The sequence below is a fragment of the Arctopsyche grandis genome, chromosome 6 (genome assembly GCF_051622035.1).
Source record: "Arctopsyche grandis isolate Sample6627 chromosome 6, ASM5162203v2, whole genome shotgun sequence".
Taxonomy (NCBI): Eukaryota; Metazoa; Arthropoda; class Insecta; order Trichoptera; family Hydropsychidae; genus Arctopsyche; species Arctopsyche grandis.
In genome coordinates, this window is record NC_135360.1 from 33,507,542 (window position 1) to 33,531,678 (window position 24,137).

The 24,137-nt window shown below is 31.4% G+C and overlaps 1 protein-coding gene across 1 annotated transcript in view; it reads right to left on the bottom strand.

Moving 5' to 3' along the window:
• Window positions 1–4,058: 4,058 nt before the first annotated feature.
• Window positions 4,059–24,137, bottom strand: part of LOC143912838 (peroxidase-like) — a 52,342-nt gene continuing 32,263 nt past the window's right edge. The window contains exons 2-12 of the mRNA XM_077432267.1: window positions 8,083–8,299; window positions 7,823–8,010; window positions 7,339–7,515; window positions 7,073–7,269; window positions 6,802–7,000; window positions 6,524–6,721; window positions 5,656–5,806; window positions 5,254–5,581; window positions 4,949–5,147; window positions 4,763–4,868; window positions 4,059–4,685 (exon numbers count right to left, since the gene is read on the bottom strand). Coding sequence (XP_077288393.1) covers window positions 4,580–4,685; window positions 4,763–4,868; window positions 4,949–5,147; window positions 5,254–5,581; window positions 5,656–5,806; window positions 6,524–6,721; window positions 6,802–7,000; window positions 7,073–7,269; window positions 7,339–7,515; window positions 7,823–8,010; window positions 8,083–8,291 — 2,058 coding nt within the window. The 5' untranslated portion in view covers window positions 8,292–8,299 and the 3' untranslated portion in view covers window positions 4,059–4,579. The remainder of the gene's footprint in view (window positions 4,686–4,762; window positions 4,869–4,948; window positions 5,148–5,253; window positions 5,582–5,655; window positions 5,807–6,523; window positions 6,722–6,801; window positions 7,001–7,072; window positions 7,270–7,338; window positions 7,516–7,822; window positions 8,011–8,082; window positions 8,300–24,137) is intronic.

The window sequence follows — 24,137 nt, forward strand, 5'->3', positions numbered from 1 at the left end:
TCCTGTCTTTCCTCGTTCCACACATCTTTGAGTGCATTGGACTTTGTGTAGCATCTTGGCGTTCAGTGTCCAATTTTCACATCCATACGTCATCACTGGCAAAACGCATTGATCGAAGATCTTTTTCTTCTGGCAGAGTGGCATTTTTGATTTAAAAACAGCATTCAAATTAGGATGAACTAACTGACTCTTGCTGGCTGTTGGATTTGGGTTTTCTCACAGACACCATGGAAAAATTGAATTATTTAAATTTGGAGTTGCAGGGAAAAGACAAAAATATAGCTGAAATGATACGCTTTGTAAACGCATTTAAAGCAAAATTGGTTTTGTTGATATCACATCTGCCAATCAAGTATCTCGTGCATTTCCCACTATGAAGAAAATGCTAAGTAACAATGAATTAAACGTGTCATTAATCCTTTTACTTGCCAAATAAATGTAATGTATTGCAGATATTTTTCAAGGGAAGGCAGAAGAACTAGAGTTTGAAATTTTGAACCTTAAGAATGATATTTTGCTAAAATTCTTAATATCAGAGAACTTCTGGAATTCAGCGGACAGAGAAAATTTCCCATTTTTGAAAAAAGCGGCATATAAAATTAAATCATTTTCGGTTCGACATATTTATGCGAATCATTCTTTTCAAACATGAATTTAATAAAATCAAGATATATGTAGATCTCGACTCACCGATGAGCATCTTTATGATTGTTTGCTAACAGGATTATCGTCATACTCTCTTAATTATGAGGCACTGGCCAATTATATGCAATGCCAAAGATCACACTGACAGATTGATATTATATTTTTTTATAAAATGTTTTCTTTGTATGTGTGGTTTTTGTTTACTTTGTATTACAATTTGTATGGTCGTTTCTTTGTGTGTACATATGTAATTTGAACAATAATTTTATTATTTTGTTTATTATTTATTACCCTTTTCCAATTATAAATATCCTTAGAAAAATAGGTGGTGCCCGCCGCCCTACCGATATTTTAGAATGAGCTCTAGAGTACAAAAAGGTTGGGAACCCCTGGTCTAAATGCACTTCGTTCTAATTTCACACGTCTCTTTATCTTTTCATCTTTACTACCGAACATGTCAATTATTTCACCTAAATATAAATAATTATTTACTACTTTTACTGGTTTATCATCTAATGGGATGCAATAATAATATATAATAATAATAATCATCAGGCATGCAATAACTATTGAACAAATGAGTTTGGTCTTATCTACGTTAATTTTTAATTCTACTTTTCTAATTTCCCTGTCCAGCTGTGTTAGTCTGTTAAGTAGGTCAGCTGGATCACGAGCTATTAAAATTATATAGTCTGCGAACCGAAGGTCAAGCCCTCAAGCACCGCATTGAATAGTTTATGAGATATGGTATCTCCTTGTCTTAATCCTTTTCCTATGCTTAATTTATCAGTACTTGAAAGAAGTTTACTAAAGCTGTGGCGTTCTTATATATTGCAGCTAACATTTTTGTCGTCTACGAACGAAGGTTACATACATACATACATACATACAAAGTCTCTTTCCAAATTATATATTAGATATTATTATTGGTATGATTTATTTTTACTTGACAGTTAGGTAGCAACGACTGGACGAAATAATTAAGATGACCATGAACGAGTCTGTGGATATTTTGAATGAAAAAAATCGCCATTGTTTCCAAAATCAAATAAGCATTTTAATCCATGAAACCGTTGGAACACGCTTGATTTAACACTCCACCAACACAATGCATTTTAAAATAATAATGAAAAAATTGAGATGCATCCAATGTGATCAATTATTGTCGCAAATTTTATTATTCGTTGTATTCGCTTGCATGCATTATCATTTCCAAAAGATGCTGGAAAGAATAAAAATAAAAATTTACCAATAAGACCTCAACCTAGGCTTTTTTGAATTTTGAAATTTGTTAATTTTTTTTTTTAATTTACGTAACGATACGGCTGACGAATTGACGATTTCCCAAAAAGTAACTTGTTTATATGTGCGTTGTTTAGACAATTAATTATAAGTATTTAAAGCAATAAAAATCACAACCAATAGAAAAAACATCTGAATATTGATTTCAATCCTCACTTTTGGCAGATCGATACTAGATTTTGAGTTAAAGATTGCAAAAGCCAGCAAAAATCATTGTCATTTTCGAATTGAGTGGGTCAAAATTAGTAAAGATTGATAAAACGTGATTTTTTGTTGCTCAGTGTAATCAACACTTACATTTTTAAAATGATTTAAAGTCAATTTCATCGCATTTTCTTTCGACATTGGATCATCCGAGATTCGCAACACTTCTAAACAATTTATTTGTTTATGTTTTGTGTTGACTATCGATACTTTTGATGTCTAGTGCTTTCGCTAGCTTTATGAAGTGCTTTTCGTCGATTTCTGTAAGTTTATTTGAAATATTAAATCCGATTATTCAATTCCTTTCAAGCTTAAAATCTAATCGTACTTATTTCTCCAGTGCAGCAATACTTTAATATGTCATCGATAACTGGGTATTCGAACTGAGAAAATATAAAATCCAATTGAGATTGTTATTCATGGAAGAATTGGCTACACGCTACCAGAATTGTCATGTGCAAACCTAATCTGCAATTGTGAAGAAAGATCTTTGTGAGTGACATTTTCTTTAGATTATCATCATTTTTGAAATAGATTAAGCATACCTTCGGTTGCGAACGACAATTTCAAAATCAAAGTACTTCTGCTGATGTATGAAATCAATATACATACATATGTATATGAATTCGATTTTTTTTGACGCAAAGTCTGGCTTTGTCTTGACTGCAATCATTTTGTTTTTTCAAATCTTCTCTTTGAAATGAAACAATATTCAGAAGAACGTACGTTAAATACAATACATATGTATAAATGTATATAATTGCAAGAATTTCCTACTGGATATAATCTTAACAATGACTGAAGAATTATGATGACTGATGTCTTTTATAACGTTTGTAGGATAGATAAGTTTATCATGATCATTCTCTGCCCACTTCATTATGTTATTCCAAATTTTAAATTATTACAACGTATGTATAATTTTTATTCTATATTGAAATTAATCCTTATTTAGTAATCTAATCATACACCTTAACTTACAAACGAATATAAATTAAATTTGATTGAAAATTGTAATCTTGTTTCCTCAAAAGAACTAACATTTAATCAGCATTTAATGTGTTAGTATAAGTTTGCACTAGGTTTCACGAGTATGTGGTTTTTTACGACAAATACCTATAGATGTTTACAAATATGTATAGGAATGCTTGGCTTCGCCCAAGTTTCAATTTTCAAATTCGATGCAATGTCGAATTTCACGCTTAAATTTCGGATTGATTCATGCTTTATATATTATATATTATATGTAATATAGATTAGGAGGTATAAATAAATATTTTCGATTGCAGCTTAAACTAATGGAGAATTCAAGGTCTTCCAATAATAACTTAAGCATCGGTCTTAATCTGATAGGAGCATTCTTTTGGAGATTAGAGAGTTTTTAAATGTATTTTTTGCAATATTAGTTTCACTCTTGAGTTTCAAAGCTTTTGATAGACTATTTTAGACAAATAAATATTTTTTCATGTTTAAAAAAACAGGGAAAATGCAGATTTGAAAACTGTCCGTTTATTACAAGGAATATGTTTAGTATTGTGTTATCTGTCCTAGCCATGATTAATTTTATATTTATAATTATGAATAATCTACGTGACAGGATGTATTTGTGTCTTTAGAAATGATAAATACATTTATCATTTCCGTCTAAGCAATTTTTCAAAATTATCTATGGTTAATTGTATCTTATTATCCCCTTTTTTCTTTTTTTTAACCATATAATGTCCATAAACATATGTACTGTTTGAATATTTTCCTAATTAAAAATAAATAGTTGATGTTCTATGGAGGAATGCCTCATCATATTGGAGGCTAGGATTATTACCTTTATTTCGAAATGAATTCATGTTATAAACAAATTTATATAACAGGAAATATAAGAAAATAGAAAAAATTGAAACAAATGAATAAAAAGAGTAAAAATTTATTATAACATTTATTTACAAATATAAATTGTTGATTTCATTGTCTTCACAGGGAAAATTTCTCCCATCTCGTGTGAAAAATACACTAATCATGATTTCGAGGTATGTTTTGCGAATAAAAGATTTTTTTTTAATTAAAACTGTCTGTCATGGCCTTTAAAAAGTTGAAAAAAAAAACAAAAAAAAATGAAAAAAATAAATATAAAGCCTTGATTTATTAACTATATAAATTATTAATTATATTAAATAATATAGTCATACTTATATGCGTGTAGACGTAAATTTTTTTGTCGGAATTGAAAATTGACTATTTAATATAATAATTTATATACAATGGTAACTTAATCGTGGTCATGTGAGAGATTACACAAATTTGCGTGGTTGTTTCCTTCTTTTAATTTAACTATATATAACTAGTATGATTTTTATGACAAGCGTAATATACACACATACATAAAATACGAGTATTATGACACATTATTATAATAATGTTTAATTATTTTAATTTATTTCTTAAAGAATGGATAGTTTCCGTGAGCATGAGGCGACGACGCATCTTGCCAGAGTGAAAGATCCATCGCCGGTAAATGAGAGCAGGGTTGTAGTCTATTCCTGTGAATAAAAATAGAAGAAGTGTTAGAGAATTCGATTTTGAGAAAAAAAAATGGAAAAGAACGGATAAAACGTACGATTTGGACAGTCTTTGGAATCCTCTCGGTTGCATGTTCTCGATGTTGTCGCCATTGTCGCAGAACAGTCTCGATACGGACGCTTTGCGGATTTCGTTCAGTTGTTCTAAAATTTTTAATAATATTTCCATAATATAAAGAATGATCTTGTTGTGCTTTTGTCGTTGTGTGGGATTTGGTTTATACCTGGTGTGAATTTGGAGTCGGTTCCGCCATTTTCGTAGAAGAATCTATCGCCTTTTCTTGTACGGTAGAATTGTTCAGTCAAAATGCACAAGAATGTTGGACCAGCCAGTGTTCCATCCACTAAGGCCTCCAGAGATCCTCCAACTGTGAGGTCAATGTCATCGACTGATTCGTATAGTGACGATAAAAGGTGAATGTTCTAAAAAAAAATTAAAATTATTGATATTTTCAACATATGTATGAACTATGAATGTATACATATAATTAGATTTGTATTATATATTTTTTGTCAAAAGATTTGGTACCTTGGATGACATGAGGTCGTTCAAATCGTCGAAGGTGTGAGCTCTGGGTAGACCGCAAGCTTCTCTGTGGTCATTGTAAGAGGCTAATCCGTGATCTCTGTTCCTCTGGATGTCGATGGCTCTCAAATCTCCACCGAAAGTGTTGTTTCTCTTGAACAGGAACTGTGTGATTTCACTGTCGAAGAACTGATCGCTGTCCCTCTCTGGTTGAGTGCCCATTCCTCTGGTGAGGTCGTCGAAGTTGTTGCCTTCTTCGATGATGGAAGGTCGGTTGAACCAGTCGCTCAGTCTGATGGCTCCTCTCGATTGACGGTGCTCGTTGATGAGCCTGCGATGTGGAATGTATTGGTTAAATTTGGGAAGGTATTTTTTTTTTATTCCAATGAAGGTTTGAATACTCACTCAAGTTGACCGGCGATGAGTGAGTGGAAGAATCTGAAAGCGGCTGTTGCGTGGTCGTTCAAGATTGTTGGATCTACTGTTGGGTCGTAGTCGTTGACGTATCCTTTGGCAGTTGGGTAGATGATGCGATTTTTGATTGAATTTTCCAAACCTGTAAATTGTATATAATATAATGTTTATTTTTATTCAAATTTATGCTTTGAACATTTTTTTGTAATTGTATGTAGTCGTTGAAATGTTTGTATTTAACAATAAAAAGAAAAAGTTTGAATTAAATTTTAAGACGTGTATGATATGTACATAGTAATAGCTTTTATTTAATCTCAATAGATGTCAATATAACAATTTTCATTTCGATTGTCTTTATTAATAAAATTTTTATATTTTCATTTGAATAAATTTGAATTATTCACTGATTTAATTAATTAAAAATTTTTATGCCAGTCAAAATTATGCATATTAAATAATAAGTTTGAATTTAAATTATATTTAAAATAAAACGTACTTCGAAAAATTAGATTTTACAGAATATCAATAGATGTCAGGATAACAATTTTTTTACAAATTTTTCATAAAATATATGTAATGAAAATATATGTAATGAAAATTCACATAAATTGATACTAATTTAATGAACAATTAAATATAATTTTTAATATAAATTAAATCAAGTAATAGTCCAATAGAGTGAATAGCTTGAACATACATACCTCCAGTTTGATTTATATTTTTAAGTGAATTTTGAATAATTCCATCTATATTTCATACTTAATATTGTTTGCTTAATAGATGTCTCAATATATATAAGCTTTCATACAAACTTATTATAATTTGGATGAATAAAAATATTTATTTAAAAAAAAATTACCAATGAAAATTGGAAGCCACTCGTAGTAGTTGATATGCTGATATTCAGCGACAGCGATCTTCCTTGCCTCTTGGAAGGTAGTCTCATCGTCCCAATGAGGATTCAAAGCAGTCAAAGCATCGGCAATCCTATTGTGTTCACGCAATAAAATAATTTGAAGAATAGTCAACTGAGGATTTTGATTCACACGCATGTCACCTAAAAAAATAACATTGAATTTGAACAAAAACTCACACAAAATTAATTCAATTCTTTAGCAAAAAATAGTAGTAAAATACCTGCTAAGTAGCATGGCTCATCTGGAGACAATGAACTTTCACACACTAAAGTTGAATTGGTTTCAGTCGGTGGGTAATCCCTTCCTCGTCTTTGCTCAACCAAAAGCCTTCCACCTACGTTTGATCTCAACGGACGATTTTGGGCATCTGAGTTTCCATAAACTAAAGACATATCCATATAAGCAGTCACAACTGTCAACTGAAATACACCCAAAAGTTTAGAACACGTATTTTAAATCGAATTAAACTTATATTCTGGAGATTTTGTTACTTGTTCAGCAGGCTGGTGACCTCCAATACATCCCCTATCCCTGTCTGTGATGGTTCTGACAAAGTTCATGCACTTTGTGCGGGTAAGTTTGTGGACTGGGTCATCTTCTGGTATGATGATGTAAGAGCAGTGCTCGTTCAATAGACCCCTGTCTACGAATTGGCCATCTTGAGTACAGCATTGCGTGAATTCCTTGTCTGCAATGGGATATTTTTGTTATTGTTGAACGGTGAAGGTATATTTGAATGAAGTTTTGAAGTATTTACGTGATTGTGTTGCACCAGCTGCAAGGGACATGTCGTGGGTTACGATCTGACCCCATTGCATAGCGTTTAGGTTCCAAACATGGTCATCGATTGGCTGGTCAGGGAACAATAGAAGACTCAGTATCCTAGCAAGTGGTAGTTCTCGTCCAGATGAAGATACGGGAAGAGCGCTAATTCCTGTGAAACATTAAGGATTTTACATAACGAACGTGTGCTGGAACTTTTCCATGTCATTGAATATCAGAAATTGTCAATAGAAAAAATAAAACACTTATTAAAACTAATATTATGATATAAGGAAGTGAGATAAGATGAATTTAACGTAAGTCAAAGAACAGAAAAGAGAAATTATGTTTGAATCTGAACTGGAAAAAAAATGAGACACTAAAAAGAGACAACAGAAGGGACACAAAATATAAAAGTATAACAAAGGTAGAAGATGAAAGATAAAGCAGAGTATGCAATAGACAAACAAAATAGTTACCATCTCCATATTTGGGAGGAAGCAGTCTTCCATAGGGCGTCTGTGGAATACCCAAACCAGGATTGTTCAAATTGTTACACGACCCATCGAAAGACCTGTATCTGCTCTTCGGGCAGAAATCTGGAGGTTGGCCACAAGTCAAAGTAGCTGGATCGATTGTTGGCGGAGGAGCAGATGGACCGAAAGACCTAAAAAACACCACACATCAAACCAAAACTCACCACAGAAACATCAAAGACCAGACAACAACAATAAATTACCCGAAACCTCCTCCAAATCCTCCGAAACTGCCACCGAATCCTTTATAGGAATTTCCGAAATAGGAATTTCCTAAAAACTGAGAAGGTTTGAAGGGCTTGAAGGAGACAGCTGGATGGTGATTCAGAAACACTGAATAGGCAGATGGTCTTATGGCGAAGGCGCAAGCCGCAATTGTTGATAGTATGACGAGATTTTGATGAACACCCATGGTGGATTCTGGAAATGACAAAAACAAATTTTTAGTTCACTTGGATACTTAATAAAAACATATGACATGAGGGGTACAGATTTTGGATATAGACTGCTAAGTAATCGTTACTCTATTTCTAATTGGTAATGAAATCCATACCTTGGATATGAACTTATAAGAGCAAATATAAAAATACGCGGTACACATTGCGCAGTGCGCTTTTTATTTGTTATTTTTTTATATTTTTTTACTCTGTATGCGGACTGTTATATCCCAAGAATTCCCCTGACAAATAGAAATAGAATATTTTTCTACCTAATATTAGCGTACAATGCTAACAACTGAGAGGTTGCTGGGGTCGATCCCGTGGGTTGAATTTATTCCAAGTATTTCTATAGTGTTGCTGGTCAGACTTGGATATTTGTAAGATTATTCGAATAACCTCGAATAATTTGAGGTTAAATTGACATTACACAACTAATAACCTCGAGACCGTAGGAGCTCCCGAAAGCATGATGATATCACTCACACAGCCAGCAGTATGGCTCGGTGGTTGCGTTTATGTTTAGCACCGAGAGGTTACCGGGTTCGATCCCGTTAGCTGACCGGGGTTGAAAATAATTTAATATCCGAGTCTGACTAGCGATATGAAAATAATTTAATATTTGTGACTCCAAGTCAATTTTTCAGTCAATCAGAGTTTGCCAATTTATCTGATTTCATTGCTGAAACCTTTCCAAAAAAAATTGGCACCTATCCATATCCTAGCCAGCAGCATATCTCGGTCGTTAAGCTTCTGCCTAACACCGAGAGGCGCCAGGTTCGATCCCATGAGCTGAGCTCGATTGAAAAGAATTTTTCTGAGTATACCTATAGTGCTGCTGATATTTGTGACTCCAGGTCGATCGTTTCCCATCAGAGTTTGTCAATTTTCTCTGATTTCATTGTTAAAACGGTTCCCGATTAAAAATTGGCTAAAAATCCTCCCTACCTACTATGTCACAACTATTTGAGTATGATTAATGTACCATAAAATTGATGTACAATTCATAGATGTCTCGTTAATTTGCGAGTTTTCAGTGTCTCGTAATTCAGTGACTTGTATAATAAAAATGCTGTATTGTTTGTAATTGGCCAGGAAGGCGCATTGGGGCTTACCTGTAAAGCCTTCCTAGTATAAAATGTAATAAAAAAAAAAAAATTTCTCATCGTTATTTTAATATAATTTAAAATTTATATTAAGATTGTTATAAATTTATATAAAATAAATACGTACGAATGTGTTGCCTTGGAACTAGCCCCGTAATGGCAGTGCTAAAATATAAATTAAAAAATAATAATTGAGGATGCTTTGACTTTCACCTAGACTTATATTTTTTCTCATAATTCATATCGAAATTATCATTGCTTTACAATCAATTGTAATTACTAATTAGTCGTAGGTACTTCTAAGACTATTCTCAGATGGTTCTTTATCTGTCTGCTTTTGATCTCTTTTGTTCTCTTAAAACTGAAGAACAAAGAGAAAATTAACCGTAGAAAATGTCTTTTGTAACAATGGATCCGCTTTTTATACACGTTCTGTATACATATATAGAAGAATGATACATTTGTATGCATTATACATACATGTTTGTACACAATTTGTGAATTATTAAGTATTGACTTTGAAAATGTGCACACGTGTCGATTGCTATTATTAATGTAAAATGTTCGTGATCCATTATTTATTCAGTTCGAGGTCACATATTTTTGTTTTAGTATTTATTTGTTATTGTTAATAAATAATCCACATGATTTTTACACTGACTATGTTACGCGTCAAGGTAGTAAGTGTGTTTGTGTTTTTTTTTTCCCAATTTTCAATGTCGAACAGATAATTTTAACAATACGCAATGAAAAATTAAAGCTATTAATTATAAATTTGAGTTAATAGCATTGTAACGTGTAAGTTATATTATATTATTAACTTGGAATGCATAGTGTACATAATATACGCGAACGTGGGCCGAAACCAATCAATCTATTTGAAGTATCAATATTTTTAAATGACGTAATGTTTTTCGGTTTTTTTTTTGATCAAAATAAAAAACAACACTTTGAATTTTATATTGATTCATAATTTTGCTCAATGGTTTACTCAATCTGTAATAATTTAACAGTTAAAAACAGTAAGTATAATACTATCATTTTTATTCACTGCATTCGAATTTCATCAAATTGTTTTAAGTATTATTTTAAAAATACATATAGAATCAATTATAATAATGTATTAAATGTTATATTGCAGTTACAATTAAAATTTTCATACTATATTATGAAATATCTTATACATATCGTTGTGTGTAGAAAATTGGACCAAAATAAATCATCGTATTTAAAATATCAATACTTTTTATATCCTAGATGATTTTTATTATTATTTTCTATTACAATTGAATAAAATACTATATATTTTACAGGTGCGCTCCAGTCTATCAACTTGCAATATCTCGAGACTCGTTTACTCAAATTTTCGCCTGCTTACAAAGGAATTTGTATATATGTATGTACTATATTTAATATATAATGTAATATATTTAATATACGAGACATGTTGTAATCATTCATAATTTTTTTAAGCTATTAACACACCTTTAAAATATTTAAATGCTTTAGATCTTTAATTAATATTATGTATTAGATGTATTATGAGCATTTATAAGAATTGCAAATAGGTTTTTAAGCTCTTTTTCCTATTCAGCTGTACATTAACATTAGAAGAATATAATAATATGATTACTAACAAAATTAAATTAAAATTGTAAAATAGAAAATGATCAGTAGATCAGTAGCTATTAAAATAGTTATAAAATGTATTGAGAACATAATTTAGTAATAATAACAAACATTTAAAAATCAATTCTTGCTTTTTTTTTAATAATTAATGTTTATTTCGTAAAATAAAAATTTCGCTTTGTAAAACATTCCGTATATGTGTTTGTATATATACAAACTCAACGACGAAATACACCGAAAAGGTTGGGAAAATGAGTCTTGAGATATTATGTACAAGTTGGTGGAACGAGGTAGACCTATATTTTATAATTATTAAATATTTTGAAACAAAATTGATGTTAAAAGTTATTTTATCGGTATATTAATGTTTAATAAATGATAATAATTATATTATACACTATGTGTGTTATAAAAATGTGTCAATGTGTCGTATTGAGCCATTACATTGACAAATTGAATAATTTCCACGCCAATTTACAATTTTAATTGCTAGAAAAACCGTTGACATTTTATTCCCACAGTAAACCAGGCAGCTTAAGGCATTGAATCTGCATTAAAAATCTTTCATTACAAAACCAGACCGAATCGGAAAATGCAACCGTTTAAATTCACGGATCACATTCGATTCCTATTTGGGTAGGATCAGGTGAAATCGAATCCACTGTACAATGTTTAAATTCCAGTGCTGCTTCGTGATTTTTAAAAATTTAAATTAAAAAGGAGTTTCGAAAAACGAGCGCGTACACGCCGTTTTACAATGCATTATTCATTGGCGTCGTGCGTTTCATTTAGTTATTTAAGGTTTTTTATTAAACACGTCATTCGAAGAATCCGGACTATTGCGTACGTTTGCCCCGAGTAATTTATTTCAAAAGTCGCAAATAAATCATGATGCGAAAGTGCCGGAGAAATGTCGTTATCGGATTTGTTCCGTTTCGAGTCCAACTGGTTCATCAGTGTGAAATCGCAATTGAGTAATAACACTCTCGATCTGTAGCAGACGCAATTTCATATCATCAATAAATAATCGATTAACTGGAAACATGCTAAAGCAACATAAATTACACCAGTAAAATAAATAAATAGTGCAGTGTATCAATTTCGCAGTAAGTATAGGTCTTGTATTATATAGAACTTTTTTTTAAAAATTGAAATGTGTAAGACTTACAAAATATGCTTCCGTATACTATTGAGAACAAATTGAAGACTGGTACGTATGTGTGTAATATAATTGATATTTTTCAAAAGGCAAAAGTGCTAATTTGGCGTTTGTTACGCCACTTTGTACACTGTAATTTATATGTTAGGAAACACTTGTGATGTTTAAACATATGAATAGGACATATAAGCGTCGATATATCTCGGATATAACGAGGTGCGTTGTGGCGAGACGATCTGGAGCGGAGATAATTGTCGATTATGCAAGTTACACAGGCGAAGAATGCACTTCGTGCACTTATTTGCATTGAAAAGAGACGGATGTATGTATGGTGGTACGGTGCTGGCATGGGAAGCGGATTTTGCCGATTCACAATTTCGCTTTCGATGCACTCAATTGCACCTGCAACTTGCCAATCTCCATATAAGACATGCATACAAGAGATGAATGTGTTGAATGTCTGAAAGTTGTCCAAATCCGATGTTTGATCGACGAAAATTCCGTAACGGCTAATAAATAGCGTGTGCTTAAAAATTTTAATGCACTGTCTTGTTAGTGTGTTGAATAGATATGGTGTATCACTTTCTAAACTGCCTTTCGAAGAAAAAAATGCGGAAACTTTTAATATAATATAATATTTCGAATCTCCTTACATGGGCGCCATTTTAAAAGCTGATTTGACAGTATCGTCTTTCGACTGAAGTTGACCGTTTTTAAATGAAAACGTGACTGACTTAAAATATCCCAAGCTGTAAATGTGTTATTATTATGAAAGTCGGTATTTTTATTGCAGTTAATTTAAAACTTTGAGCTCTTAAAAAAATATTAAGGAAGTTTCTCATTCGAAATTCGTATACGTTTTATGCACTTAAAACTCAATAACAGCTCTGCGTACGTACCCGAAATTTTAACAGTAAAATCCTTTCATACGAAGAGTTTAATTTGCACTTTCAAAATTTCCATTTCGAAGAAAAAAACTTGTTAAAATCGGCGTTTAAATTTGAATAATTCTAAAGGAAACAAAATCAAAATGGCCGCCGCTCAAATTTGACAGTTTTAATTTTGGCCGTAATTCACATTTACAAGACAATATTAAAAACGTAAATATAACGATTTAAATGCTTTATTATATTACAGTAACGATAAATATAACATTTTAATATTTTTTTAATAATTTGAATTGAAACAGTAATTGAAAGTTTGTATTGAAATGGCAACACTTTAAAAAGCCAGTTTATTTCGGTAAACGGTCAGTAACATATACACAAAAATAACGTGACAATTGTCTAGTATTATAGATAGATAAAAACCATTTACTTAAAACAATGAGTATTTTTTTGACAAACGGACAATAGTGGAGCAGATACATAGTGTCTGATAATATAACTTTCTGTTAATCTTTTTACTGACAAATCAAACCAAGCTACTGACCAAATATGTAGATACAAGCCTTTAATAGGCTGCATTTAATATTTAATAATTAATTAAGAGAAGTAAGATAGTGGTACATTAAATACTGATATTATGCTATTAATAATGCTGTTTATGTACGTATAAATTCAATTATATTCTAATCAAAAGTACATATTTATATATGCACTTACATAATTTGGTTAAAGTACTGATCATCTTCATATGAATATTAAAACACTAGCCAAAAGTTGAAAGAAACACTTAAAACATAAGCTTTTTTTAAATTATTGCCATCGTTTATGTAAATATTACAATATGCTAATTTGTCAGACGCTGCTTGATTGAAGAAAAAATTAAGAAATTACACTATTTTCAGAATGTTTTGTATCGAAATTCTTGACCCTGGGCTTCAGCCAATGGTTTTATCCAATTTTCATAACAACAGGTTTATCATAAATAAAATTATAGTTTTTTTTAAAGGTTTTCAAAGCTATTGTACATGTATATTGATAAGCATATCTACGGAGTGGCATAGTTAGCCTTTCAAGCACAATTTTTCCCAATTTATACTTTTGAAAATAAAAGAATCATAGCATCATCATAATTGATATATACATATCTGAAAAATTTGATTCCGAATCACTGGTTTCCGGAATCGTCCGTAAAACACTGGAAAACAGCATTGATTCTTTCAAAAACCTACGATCTAAGTTCGAATCATTGAGACGGTATAAATTTGATAAATATAAATTGAAACACGACATTTGAAGCAAACAAAAACATTAATTTTTATGTGGTAACATTGATTTAACCTTTAAAAGACGGAGCGTCGAGATTGAACGAGTGTGCCGAACCGGAGTCGAGTAAGACCCCAGAAATTTTTAATCAAAATACAACTTTTCTCAATAAAAATGGGTTCAATATATATCTTATTAATCATTTTATACATCAACATAAAAAAAGTTTTGGTCGTATAGCATATTTTTGACTATTTTTGTATTAAAAAATAACGACAAGCATCAACAAGCAAACGCAAATAGGTAAGGCCAACAGGCGAATGCATGACTCAATAGCCACGCACCAAAAGCGACGAAAACAATACCTTACGAAAATATAGCTGTCTCTTTCTCTCGCATTGATTCATCGATCAACAAGAATATGCAAGCGAACAGTCAAAAACATAACTATCGCTACTGCCTTTAAATCATACTTTGGAACGTATAAATGTATTTTTTTACGATGCACCCCTTTTCTTAATCATACAAAATCTATTAAAATAGATTTCTTGTAGTTCATTCTAGGAATACACGAAATATAGGGAGTATGTATAGCTTTGAAAACCACATAGTTATTACGAAAAACGTAAACATTGGAGGGAGGGTTACAGCGAAGTATCTCGATGTAGAGTAGATTATCTTTCGCGCCGACATTGCTTCTTTATCCGCATATGTAATATTCCGGTTGTTTCACGTCGTTGTTTTTAACATTTGTTTCGTTTTATATCTTGTTAACATCCGAGTATTTATTCTATAGCAACTTGAAAGTGAAAGTAAAGGGAGTGCTACTTAGATAACTCACTCAAGTTGATTATCTCCAGAAGTTCAAGTGTGCGGAAGCGGTCAGTTTCTCGGCTCATTTCCACTTTATGTTTTATTTATCGCATTATCATGCTCCATACCGCATGCCTACACGCGCACTTTGAGAAGCACACGTCAAAATCAAAGTCGACTTCTTCTTCCTGAAGGGATTTGCATAATTGTGGTACGTACGTATGTATTGGGATCGATCGATCTTTCAGATTGTGTTGCGTATGTTACGCAATTGTGCGTCACGACTCTTGACAACCGATCACGATCCACTTTATCGCAATACTCACACACCTGACGATCGACAAAGCTCGTGAAAGTTGCATCTATGTATGTATATGTTGCAAAATTTATCATTTTTTTTTTTCGGTATTATAAAGTACGTTCGTTTCTGAGGACCAATTTCGACATTTGGGTCACACACTTGGGCATATGAAAGGTCGCACATTAGCTCTACTATTGTTGTCCATTTCGGTATAAATCAATCGTTTATAATTGGCATGATTTTACATTGTGTGGTGCAACTGGGGCCGTTTTGCAGAAGTTTTTACGTTGAAATATTTGATAATGTGTGTTATTATTTTTTACAAGCCTCAGGATTTGTGTGTAGAATGCTTTAATGCACGATTTTTATTTTGTACTAAGAAATTTGAGCTGATTTACATACATATACGTGGTTTTATAATATGAAACTGAATTTATATTATATCGCATGACAGAATTGTTTTAAATAATAATCCAATAATTTCTTAGACACGTCAAGATGTCATTTAGAAATTTCACTAATACGACAACCATTTTTTTCTCAATAGATAGCACCAACTTTTTTGACACTTCTAACTATGAACGTTTTGCTTTAATGGTATGAAGTTTTTATCAAAAGAATAAGCTTTTTGATAAATTTAAACTATATTTTATATAAATTTACTAAAATATATAGGTTCTCGTGGCGGTGGATATATTTTGTATTAATTTAGTAAAATATATAGGTTCGCGAATCATACGAGTATAAAACTTTATAACATTCAAAAAGCATTGCTTTGGCAATGTTTATTATATTGCATATATTATAATATATTAGCTGAACCTGGCATGCTTTGCAATACCACAATAACGCATGCAATTCCCGTTTTTAGTCGATTTTTTCACAGTAATCTTCAACAAATCCTGAAAGTTCCACCGTAATCGGTTCAATGGCTTAGGAGCCTATACGAGACACACAGACAGACATTCAATTTTATATATGTATATACATAGATATATTATTTTCGATGATTGTGGCGCATTAGGTACTTCTGTAAAGCCACAATGGTCCTAACTTAAACTTAAATAATTTCGGACAACGACATACAAGATTTGTACAAGTAAAATACAATTTTTTTTAAATTACATAAACACGATCACTAGATTTCATATGTTTATAGTTTGTAATAAAAAGCAGGGCTGAAAAGTGACTAGACGTTAGTTCACTTGAACCAACACTTGAAACGGAAACGGGAATTGCATGCCTTATTCAAGCATCGAAACGCATGCCGGGTTCAGCTAGTGTAAAATAAAAAATTAAAAAAAATAAAGTAAAAGCCCAACTTGTCCATATGGACTTTAGCCTAGGGCCCTTGTTATTCAATTTATTTGTAAATGATATTAGTAATAAACTGGTCAATTGCCGTTTCTCACTATACGCTGAAGATTTAAAGCTCGATTCTGAACGTTCTTGTGAGCTTTTACAAGATGATCTTAATGCTCTTCATGATTGGTCGTTAAGCAACTGTTTACCTCTTAGTGTCTCCAAGTGCAAGGTTATGTGTTACTCCAGATCCAGATCCACCCCCGATCGTACCGATCTTGGGGTTGCATTCCAGAGTGACCTAAATTTCTCTGTTCATATCGACTCTGTGTGTTGCTCTGCCTCACGAATGCTTGGGTTTGTCTTTTGTAATTCTCGACACTACCATAATCCCACTGTTTTGAGATTGCTGTACAATGCTCTAGTTAGGAGTATCTTGGAATACGCCTCTATGATCTGGAATTGTAAAGCTTGAACTTTTCCAAAGACGATTTCTCAGACTGCTTTATAAGGAGTAATATGGGATTTACCCATACTTATTTCCTTCGAAATTCGTCATGGGTATGGTCGGCTACACTTCTCTTGACCACAGGAGGAGTGTTGCCCTCATTAAGTTCTTGTTTTCCATATTTAGAGGCTGTATCTCCTGTCAGTCTATCCTGGCTGAGTTGGGCCTTCATGCTCCAGAGAGTGTGATATGGACCTGCCATCGTCCCCTTTTTCACACTCCTTTGGCTAGAAATGTGGCTTTTAGTTATTCTCCCATTCCTCGCGGCCTCCGTTTCTTAAATTTACTGGATGGTGCCATTGACATTTGTCACGTCTCTCTTCATTCTCTGCACCACTTCCTAAGTTATGGAGGTTGCGACCATTTAGAAAGGTTGAGTTAGTGTTTTTAATTATGATTTTATTATGATTTCATGTTTTATTTAGTTATCTTTTCCTTATGTAATTTGTATATTTGTATATATAATATGTTTATTTAACTTGTATTTTTTCCTTTTGTACTTCTTAATCTTTTTAGCACACTCGTCGCTTTGGAGCAATCTGTTAGACGAGTGTGCTTTCCACGTTCCAATCGCTTTGAATACCCAAGCTCTAACCACATTGACACCGAGTCGATGCAATACATCGGTGCGAATGCGAATTGCATCATCAAATCCGCCGATTTCAAATATCCGGCGCGTCACATCCGCATTCCGTTGGCGAACTTTTGAACCTCACTTTTAGCGTCATAATTGCACAATTACGCAAATGCGCCCACACGTTTGCGACGCGCAGGGTCGGAAACAAATTGGCATTAAGTCAAATTGCGAGATCAATCTCGTGGCGGTGGGTCGTAATGAGCTGTCGGTTAAATGAGGGCCGCCATTTTGATCAATGGACGCCGACGAAACGCCATTGAAATCGCTCCTATGCAATGGGAAATGGATAATGATGCACGGATGATTGAAATCGCACCGACTGACCCTGGATTATAGTTTTGATAATGTCAGTAATGACTTTTGAACGGATCGATGTTAATTATGTTTGTGTACCTACATACATACGTTAGAAGGTACATGTTATATTATATATCCGTTTCCATACTAATAAACTTATGAAGAGAACCCCGACGATTAAAACAAGAAGTCTATAAAATTATAAAAAGACATTACAATTGTCTTAAGATTAACCTCTTTGCGTATAACAATATCACTTATCTGAGAGATTATACTCACAGATTCCAAAAAATGAATTAGTAACTTCTTGTATGTAACTTAAGCCTTTTTTAAAAAAGAAATGATGATTTCCTTAAAATAATAAATTTTGTAGTTCTTTCTTTTTTTTAAAGTGAGTTTATCTTTTGTATTTTCTCTTGTTTGCTTTATTTTCGTCTATTTTGAGTGGTTAATATTTTCTTTTCGTTTTTTTTTATATTGAGTTTTATTTTTTCATTATCTTATTTAATATTTAATATTATATTATTTAATATTAGCCAGCAGTTTGGCTTAATGGTAGCGTATATAATTAGCACCACTGAGACAGAAGGTTCGAATCGTCAAACTGCTGGTTAGGTTTGGGGGTTTTGTGACTCCAAATCGATCGTTTCTATATTAGAGTTTGCCAATTTTATCTGATCATTGCTGAAACGGTTCCTGAAAAATTGGTATTAGATCATTTCCTGTTGTCACAAAAATCTGTCTGTGTATAATTTGTAATAATTATGCACAGTAATCTGAAATCTATAGATATCTCTATAGACATCTCTATAATTTCGTATTTATTATATATATAAAAATTGTACACAAAAATCTAAAAATAACCCATAGATGTTTCTATGATTATTCTTTCTGATTAATTGTTATATGCTATATATTCTGATTGTATATATATTATTGTATTTCTGATTTCTGATTGTTTATGTATTCTGTATTTGGTTATCGTACGCCCGTCGCATTGGAGCGATCTGTAATGACGAGTGTATATTGAGTGTAATAATAAAAATAAAAATAAAATTTGTATTTCTGTACTTTGTATTGTATGATTATCAAATTCCTTGAATCCATTGGATTTGCCACCTTTTCCAAGTATACTTAAATATATAAATAAATGCTTTATTTAATCAAAATTATTAGTAAGATTGAATGATTGCGAAAATTTTTATAATTACGTTAATTTGTGCCAAATTTCAAACTATTATTCAAAAATTATCGTATCGCTTGAGAAAATTGGATGGTGTGATTCCTGTATTACTCAAAACGTCATTGCTGTGTGAGATAATAATAGGTAGATTGTTTAAATTGCTATAAACTTATATTAAATAATAAATAAATATTATTTATATACATACATATATTTTTTCACCAGTTGCCGTTGTTGTTAAATTTTTAATTAATAAAGTTTTTAATCCAATATAAAATAAAATTCTTACCAGTGTTCTAACGTTGTATTTAAGTATATAAAATAAATAAATAATTCTCTAATTATTTTCTTCTCTGACAATATTGCTTGTCACCCGCTACACCTGCCTAGTTACGTCTCTGCGTTTCAACATTGAACTCGAATTCATAGCTAACAAGACATGTATGCCGAGAAAACGCTGATTCAATCGGTAGAATGTTCGCAAAAATTATTCGATTAAAACATCGGAAACAATTCTTGCTGAATACCGACAATTTGCAAATGAAACAAGACGTTTAAAGTGTCAAAATGCATTCTAACAAGAAAAATGTTGCATTAATTTTTAGATCCGAGTTTTTTGTTGATTCGAACCGGTCGATCGATCATGCAAATCGTCTAGACGTTTTTGCGATTTGAAAAACGGATTTTTTGGCAAAAAGTCGATTAATTTTGCAACGAAGCGCGATTTTCGATTGTGCAGAAATTTCACACGTTTCGATGGACGGATCGCGGAAATGCATTTTTTAATAAGCTTCAACGTTGTAAAGTAAAGAGCTTTTGAGCTTAAAGTAAAAGTATTCAAGTGTGTAATTGAAAAGTTTCATTTAAAATATGCTAGGTATAATTTTGAAATAATAAATTCATAGTTGTTGCAAAAATTTTATACACTCGTACTATATGGAATTATTTTATATTGAAAAAAATAAATAAAAAAACGTATAGTGGTCTTTCTCAATAATTAGATTCTCAGCGATACGTTTTCATTATAATTAATTAAACGAATCAAAGGTGCAACGAGTAAAATACACTCAAATATGAAGGAAAAAAAAGTAAACTTGCAACATTGACACCACTTTTGCCGCTTACAATTGCATTTCAAAACAATGCAATTGTTTCGCGTACACACTGCGTTTTATTGCATTATTATTGCACTGTTTTTTTTTACGTTTAAATGCGTAATATAAGATTGAGGAAATTTTAGATTTGTACTACACTTGTTTTATTGCATATAAAAAATATCTTATCTCTTTATTTAAATGTTGTTTTGGTCTGTTAATTTCAGAAATATGTATGTACGTTCGATGAAAGTTTATACTTTTGTAAGATATGAGTCAGATATTGCTCTTAAAACTAGATTTCACTTTTTATTAACCCTTGTAAAACTTTAATACTACAATCGATTCACTTTTAGAGATTATTTTATAGTTTAAAATTTAAACTGTTTTAAACAGTAAATAATGGTGGAAATATTTATGATGGTTATCTTATATATAATATGTACTTATGTAAAAATAATCTATAAATTGTTAATAGATTCCGACTTTTTTATAGATGGACGTGACTAGATTTTGTGTCGACTTTGATGAATAGCTCAGCTTTCAACCAGTTAATACGTATGATATAAGAAGTAATTGCTCATAAAAGTCATAAAATGAACTCGATTGATTTAGTGGAATACATTATGTTATATAATAATTTAAAATAGCACTTAGCGAAGAGATGTAGAAAAATAAATATAAATTACTGCCATATTACGTGTAGACAAGTACTATTATGAGTCAGAATGAACATAACTTAACATTTCAAATAAATAAATTAAAAACTGCGACTTATACGGACATTTTCCAGTAATATATAGGAGTATAAATTTTTACATTATTTACCATATAATTTTTTATTATTTCATATGAAATAACCAGCCATATATGCAATTTTTATTTTTGAAGGAAAGATTTTTAAGGTAATACTTTCAATATTGCAGATAAACATCATACAGATTTATGTATATGAAGATGATGTTGTAACTAATTCCTTTTATACGTGTTGATTCATACTCAATTTTTTTCTGATAGAATAGCAGTGAGATCCTATCCATTTTAATAACCCACTCGTATCTTCTAATAAACATAAAGATCAAAATTTAAAATTGTAAAGACAGAAAGATGCTATCGGAAGATCTGATTTAATACAGTTTCCACAAGGAGCAGAACCATTAAAACAATTTTGAAACTAGCAAAGAGTATACTCACCACTTTGAAGATAACCAAGTCAAATTCGTTTTACATTAAATTCGATCAGATTAAAATCTAACAATCATTCATCATCGCCTGCACACGCGAGATGTGTTGACCCGAAATGTCAGCAAATTCATTCACAACATGTCGTCGATTGATCAATGATTTGTATACCAAAAAAATAACCCCTACACAATCGAGTCTTTAAGCTCACATTATTATACGAATGGTATTGCACAATGTTTGTTTACGGTTTTGTTATACGTTCGAGATCTCGTTCGACCTTTTTGCCGTGTTGAAGTACAAAGTTTCACGACTTTGTCCGAGTGAATGTCGGTAGCTGGGATATGCTCCTAGGAATTTAAGGTATACAATAATAATGTGTATAGGTTGGTGTCAAGTCGGTCACGAAGTACCATAAATACGATATTTACCTTCGAATACCGATGCATATCCGAAAATTATGTGCGTTTGAGTGTTTTATTGTCGGCGTATGCAATTTTTGATTGATTTCGGGTCAGTTCGTTTGACCCAGTGTTTTAATGGTTTGGTGTTCTATACAGAGTAAGTGGCTCTCGTTGATGGTTAGAAGAAAGGCATCGAATATGCGGAAATGTTGGGAAAATATAATAAACGGAAACTCTCAGTTCAGAGTAAGTTTTCTTCTTCTGGAGATTTGAATCTTTCAACTTAGGTCAAAGCCTTTGCTTCTAACACGTTTCTAATTTTGCTAACTCTTGTTAATTCGAAAATACATAAGTATAGCTTAAAATAGCAACAACGTAAATGGTGAGTTTTGATCAATAAATGGTCAGTAACTTAATCGAAAATTTAATGTTATTTGTGTAATATATATTTATGTACATATGTAGATAAAAAGTAAGTGTTCAGTAAACCGCTTATTGTTTTGAGTATTTTTTGACAAACAGACAATAATTAAGCAATCAATGACCTATAATATAACTTACTGATCATCGATTTACTGACCAAATAAACACAGGCCGTTTAAAATCTCTATAAAGGTCAGTCGAAACTTAAATCACTTTGAAGTACATCTATACAAACATATGTGAAAAGTTATGATAAGACTTTTCATTGTATTAATTTTCGATTTATGTATTGATATTTCAGGTCAGTATTTATTTTAACAGTCAATAAGCACATATGTATTGAATTATCAATTGAAATGAGAAAAGGTTATATATTTATATATTAAATTGCTAGGATTATTTTAAACAAACTTAAAATTATATTTATACTAACCAAAATTATATACATATATGTAATATATGCTGACGAAAACAAATATAATTCTTATTCTCTTATGGAAGCCATTGTGGCGCATTTCGTTCTTTCAAACTAATGTTTAAATAAATATTATACTCGCTTTATATTCAATGTGAAACCAGAATAGGATTTTAGGATTTTATTTATTCTTTTATTTGATTTTTTCACCTTATCATCATTTTTATGTACTATTTTTTTATCATGTTTTTATTGCTTTTTTTTATGCATGTTATCGTATTTTATTTTTGTGGTCTTTTCTTTTTAAAATGTAGCCCATTGTGGCGCATTAGGTTCTTCCTGTAATGCCACAATGATCCAAAACTATAAATGAATAATTATTGAAAATTTGATATACGTATACAAATATGTACATATATACTGTTATTTCACTAAAATACTGGCTGTTTTAATGCATAACATAAATTATTTTATTTATAGGTAAAATAATAATTCAAGTCAATAGTCAAGTCTAAACTTTAAACGTTTGGAAAATATTATTGAGAATTAGAATGAAAAGTGAAAATGAAAAATTTTGAATAAAAATAATGGATATAATAATAGGTCAATGGGAAAATATACATATATAGAGAGATTTTACAAATGAAAGTTTGGCCATATAGAAAGATTAAGATAAAAAAAAGTGTTGGAAATGTTGATAATAAGCAACACAATGTTTATTGATTATAAACACGATGAACAGACAAATAGATAAAAACAATATTTGAAAGATGGCTATAAAGATTTTGCACCTGAAGAATTAGCCCAATAGTTAAATAGTTAATTCACGACCTTGAACCCAAAACAGTTAAACTTAAACCTGATCAATATATTCAACAGACAATAACAACATTAACCTTACATAGACAGTCGACAAAAAAATTGCAGATAAAGTAGCCAGATATAATCAGATCGGACGCAAATTTCTCGCAACACTTTTTTCTGCAATAGAAATTAAGATCGCTCAAGCAGATACCGTTAAGGTTAACCGACCGCATCTGAGCACTCAGCATCTATTTAACCCAATAAAAATTTTACATACGAAAAAAATTACACAACGTTAGTAACCCCATTACACGCCCTCTGCGATGCAATAAATAAATATACGAAAACTACTCGTGAAATAAAATCATCCGAGTATGGTCGCACGCATAACAGGTGTCCTGGGCATCAGCCTCG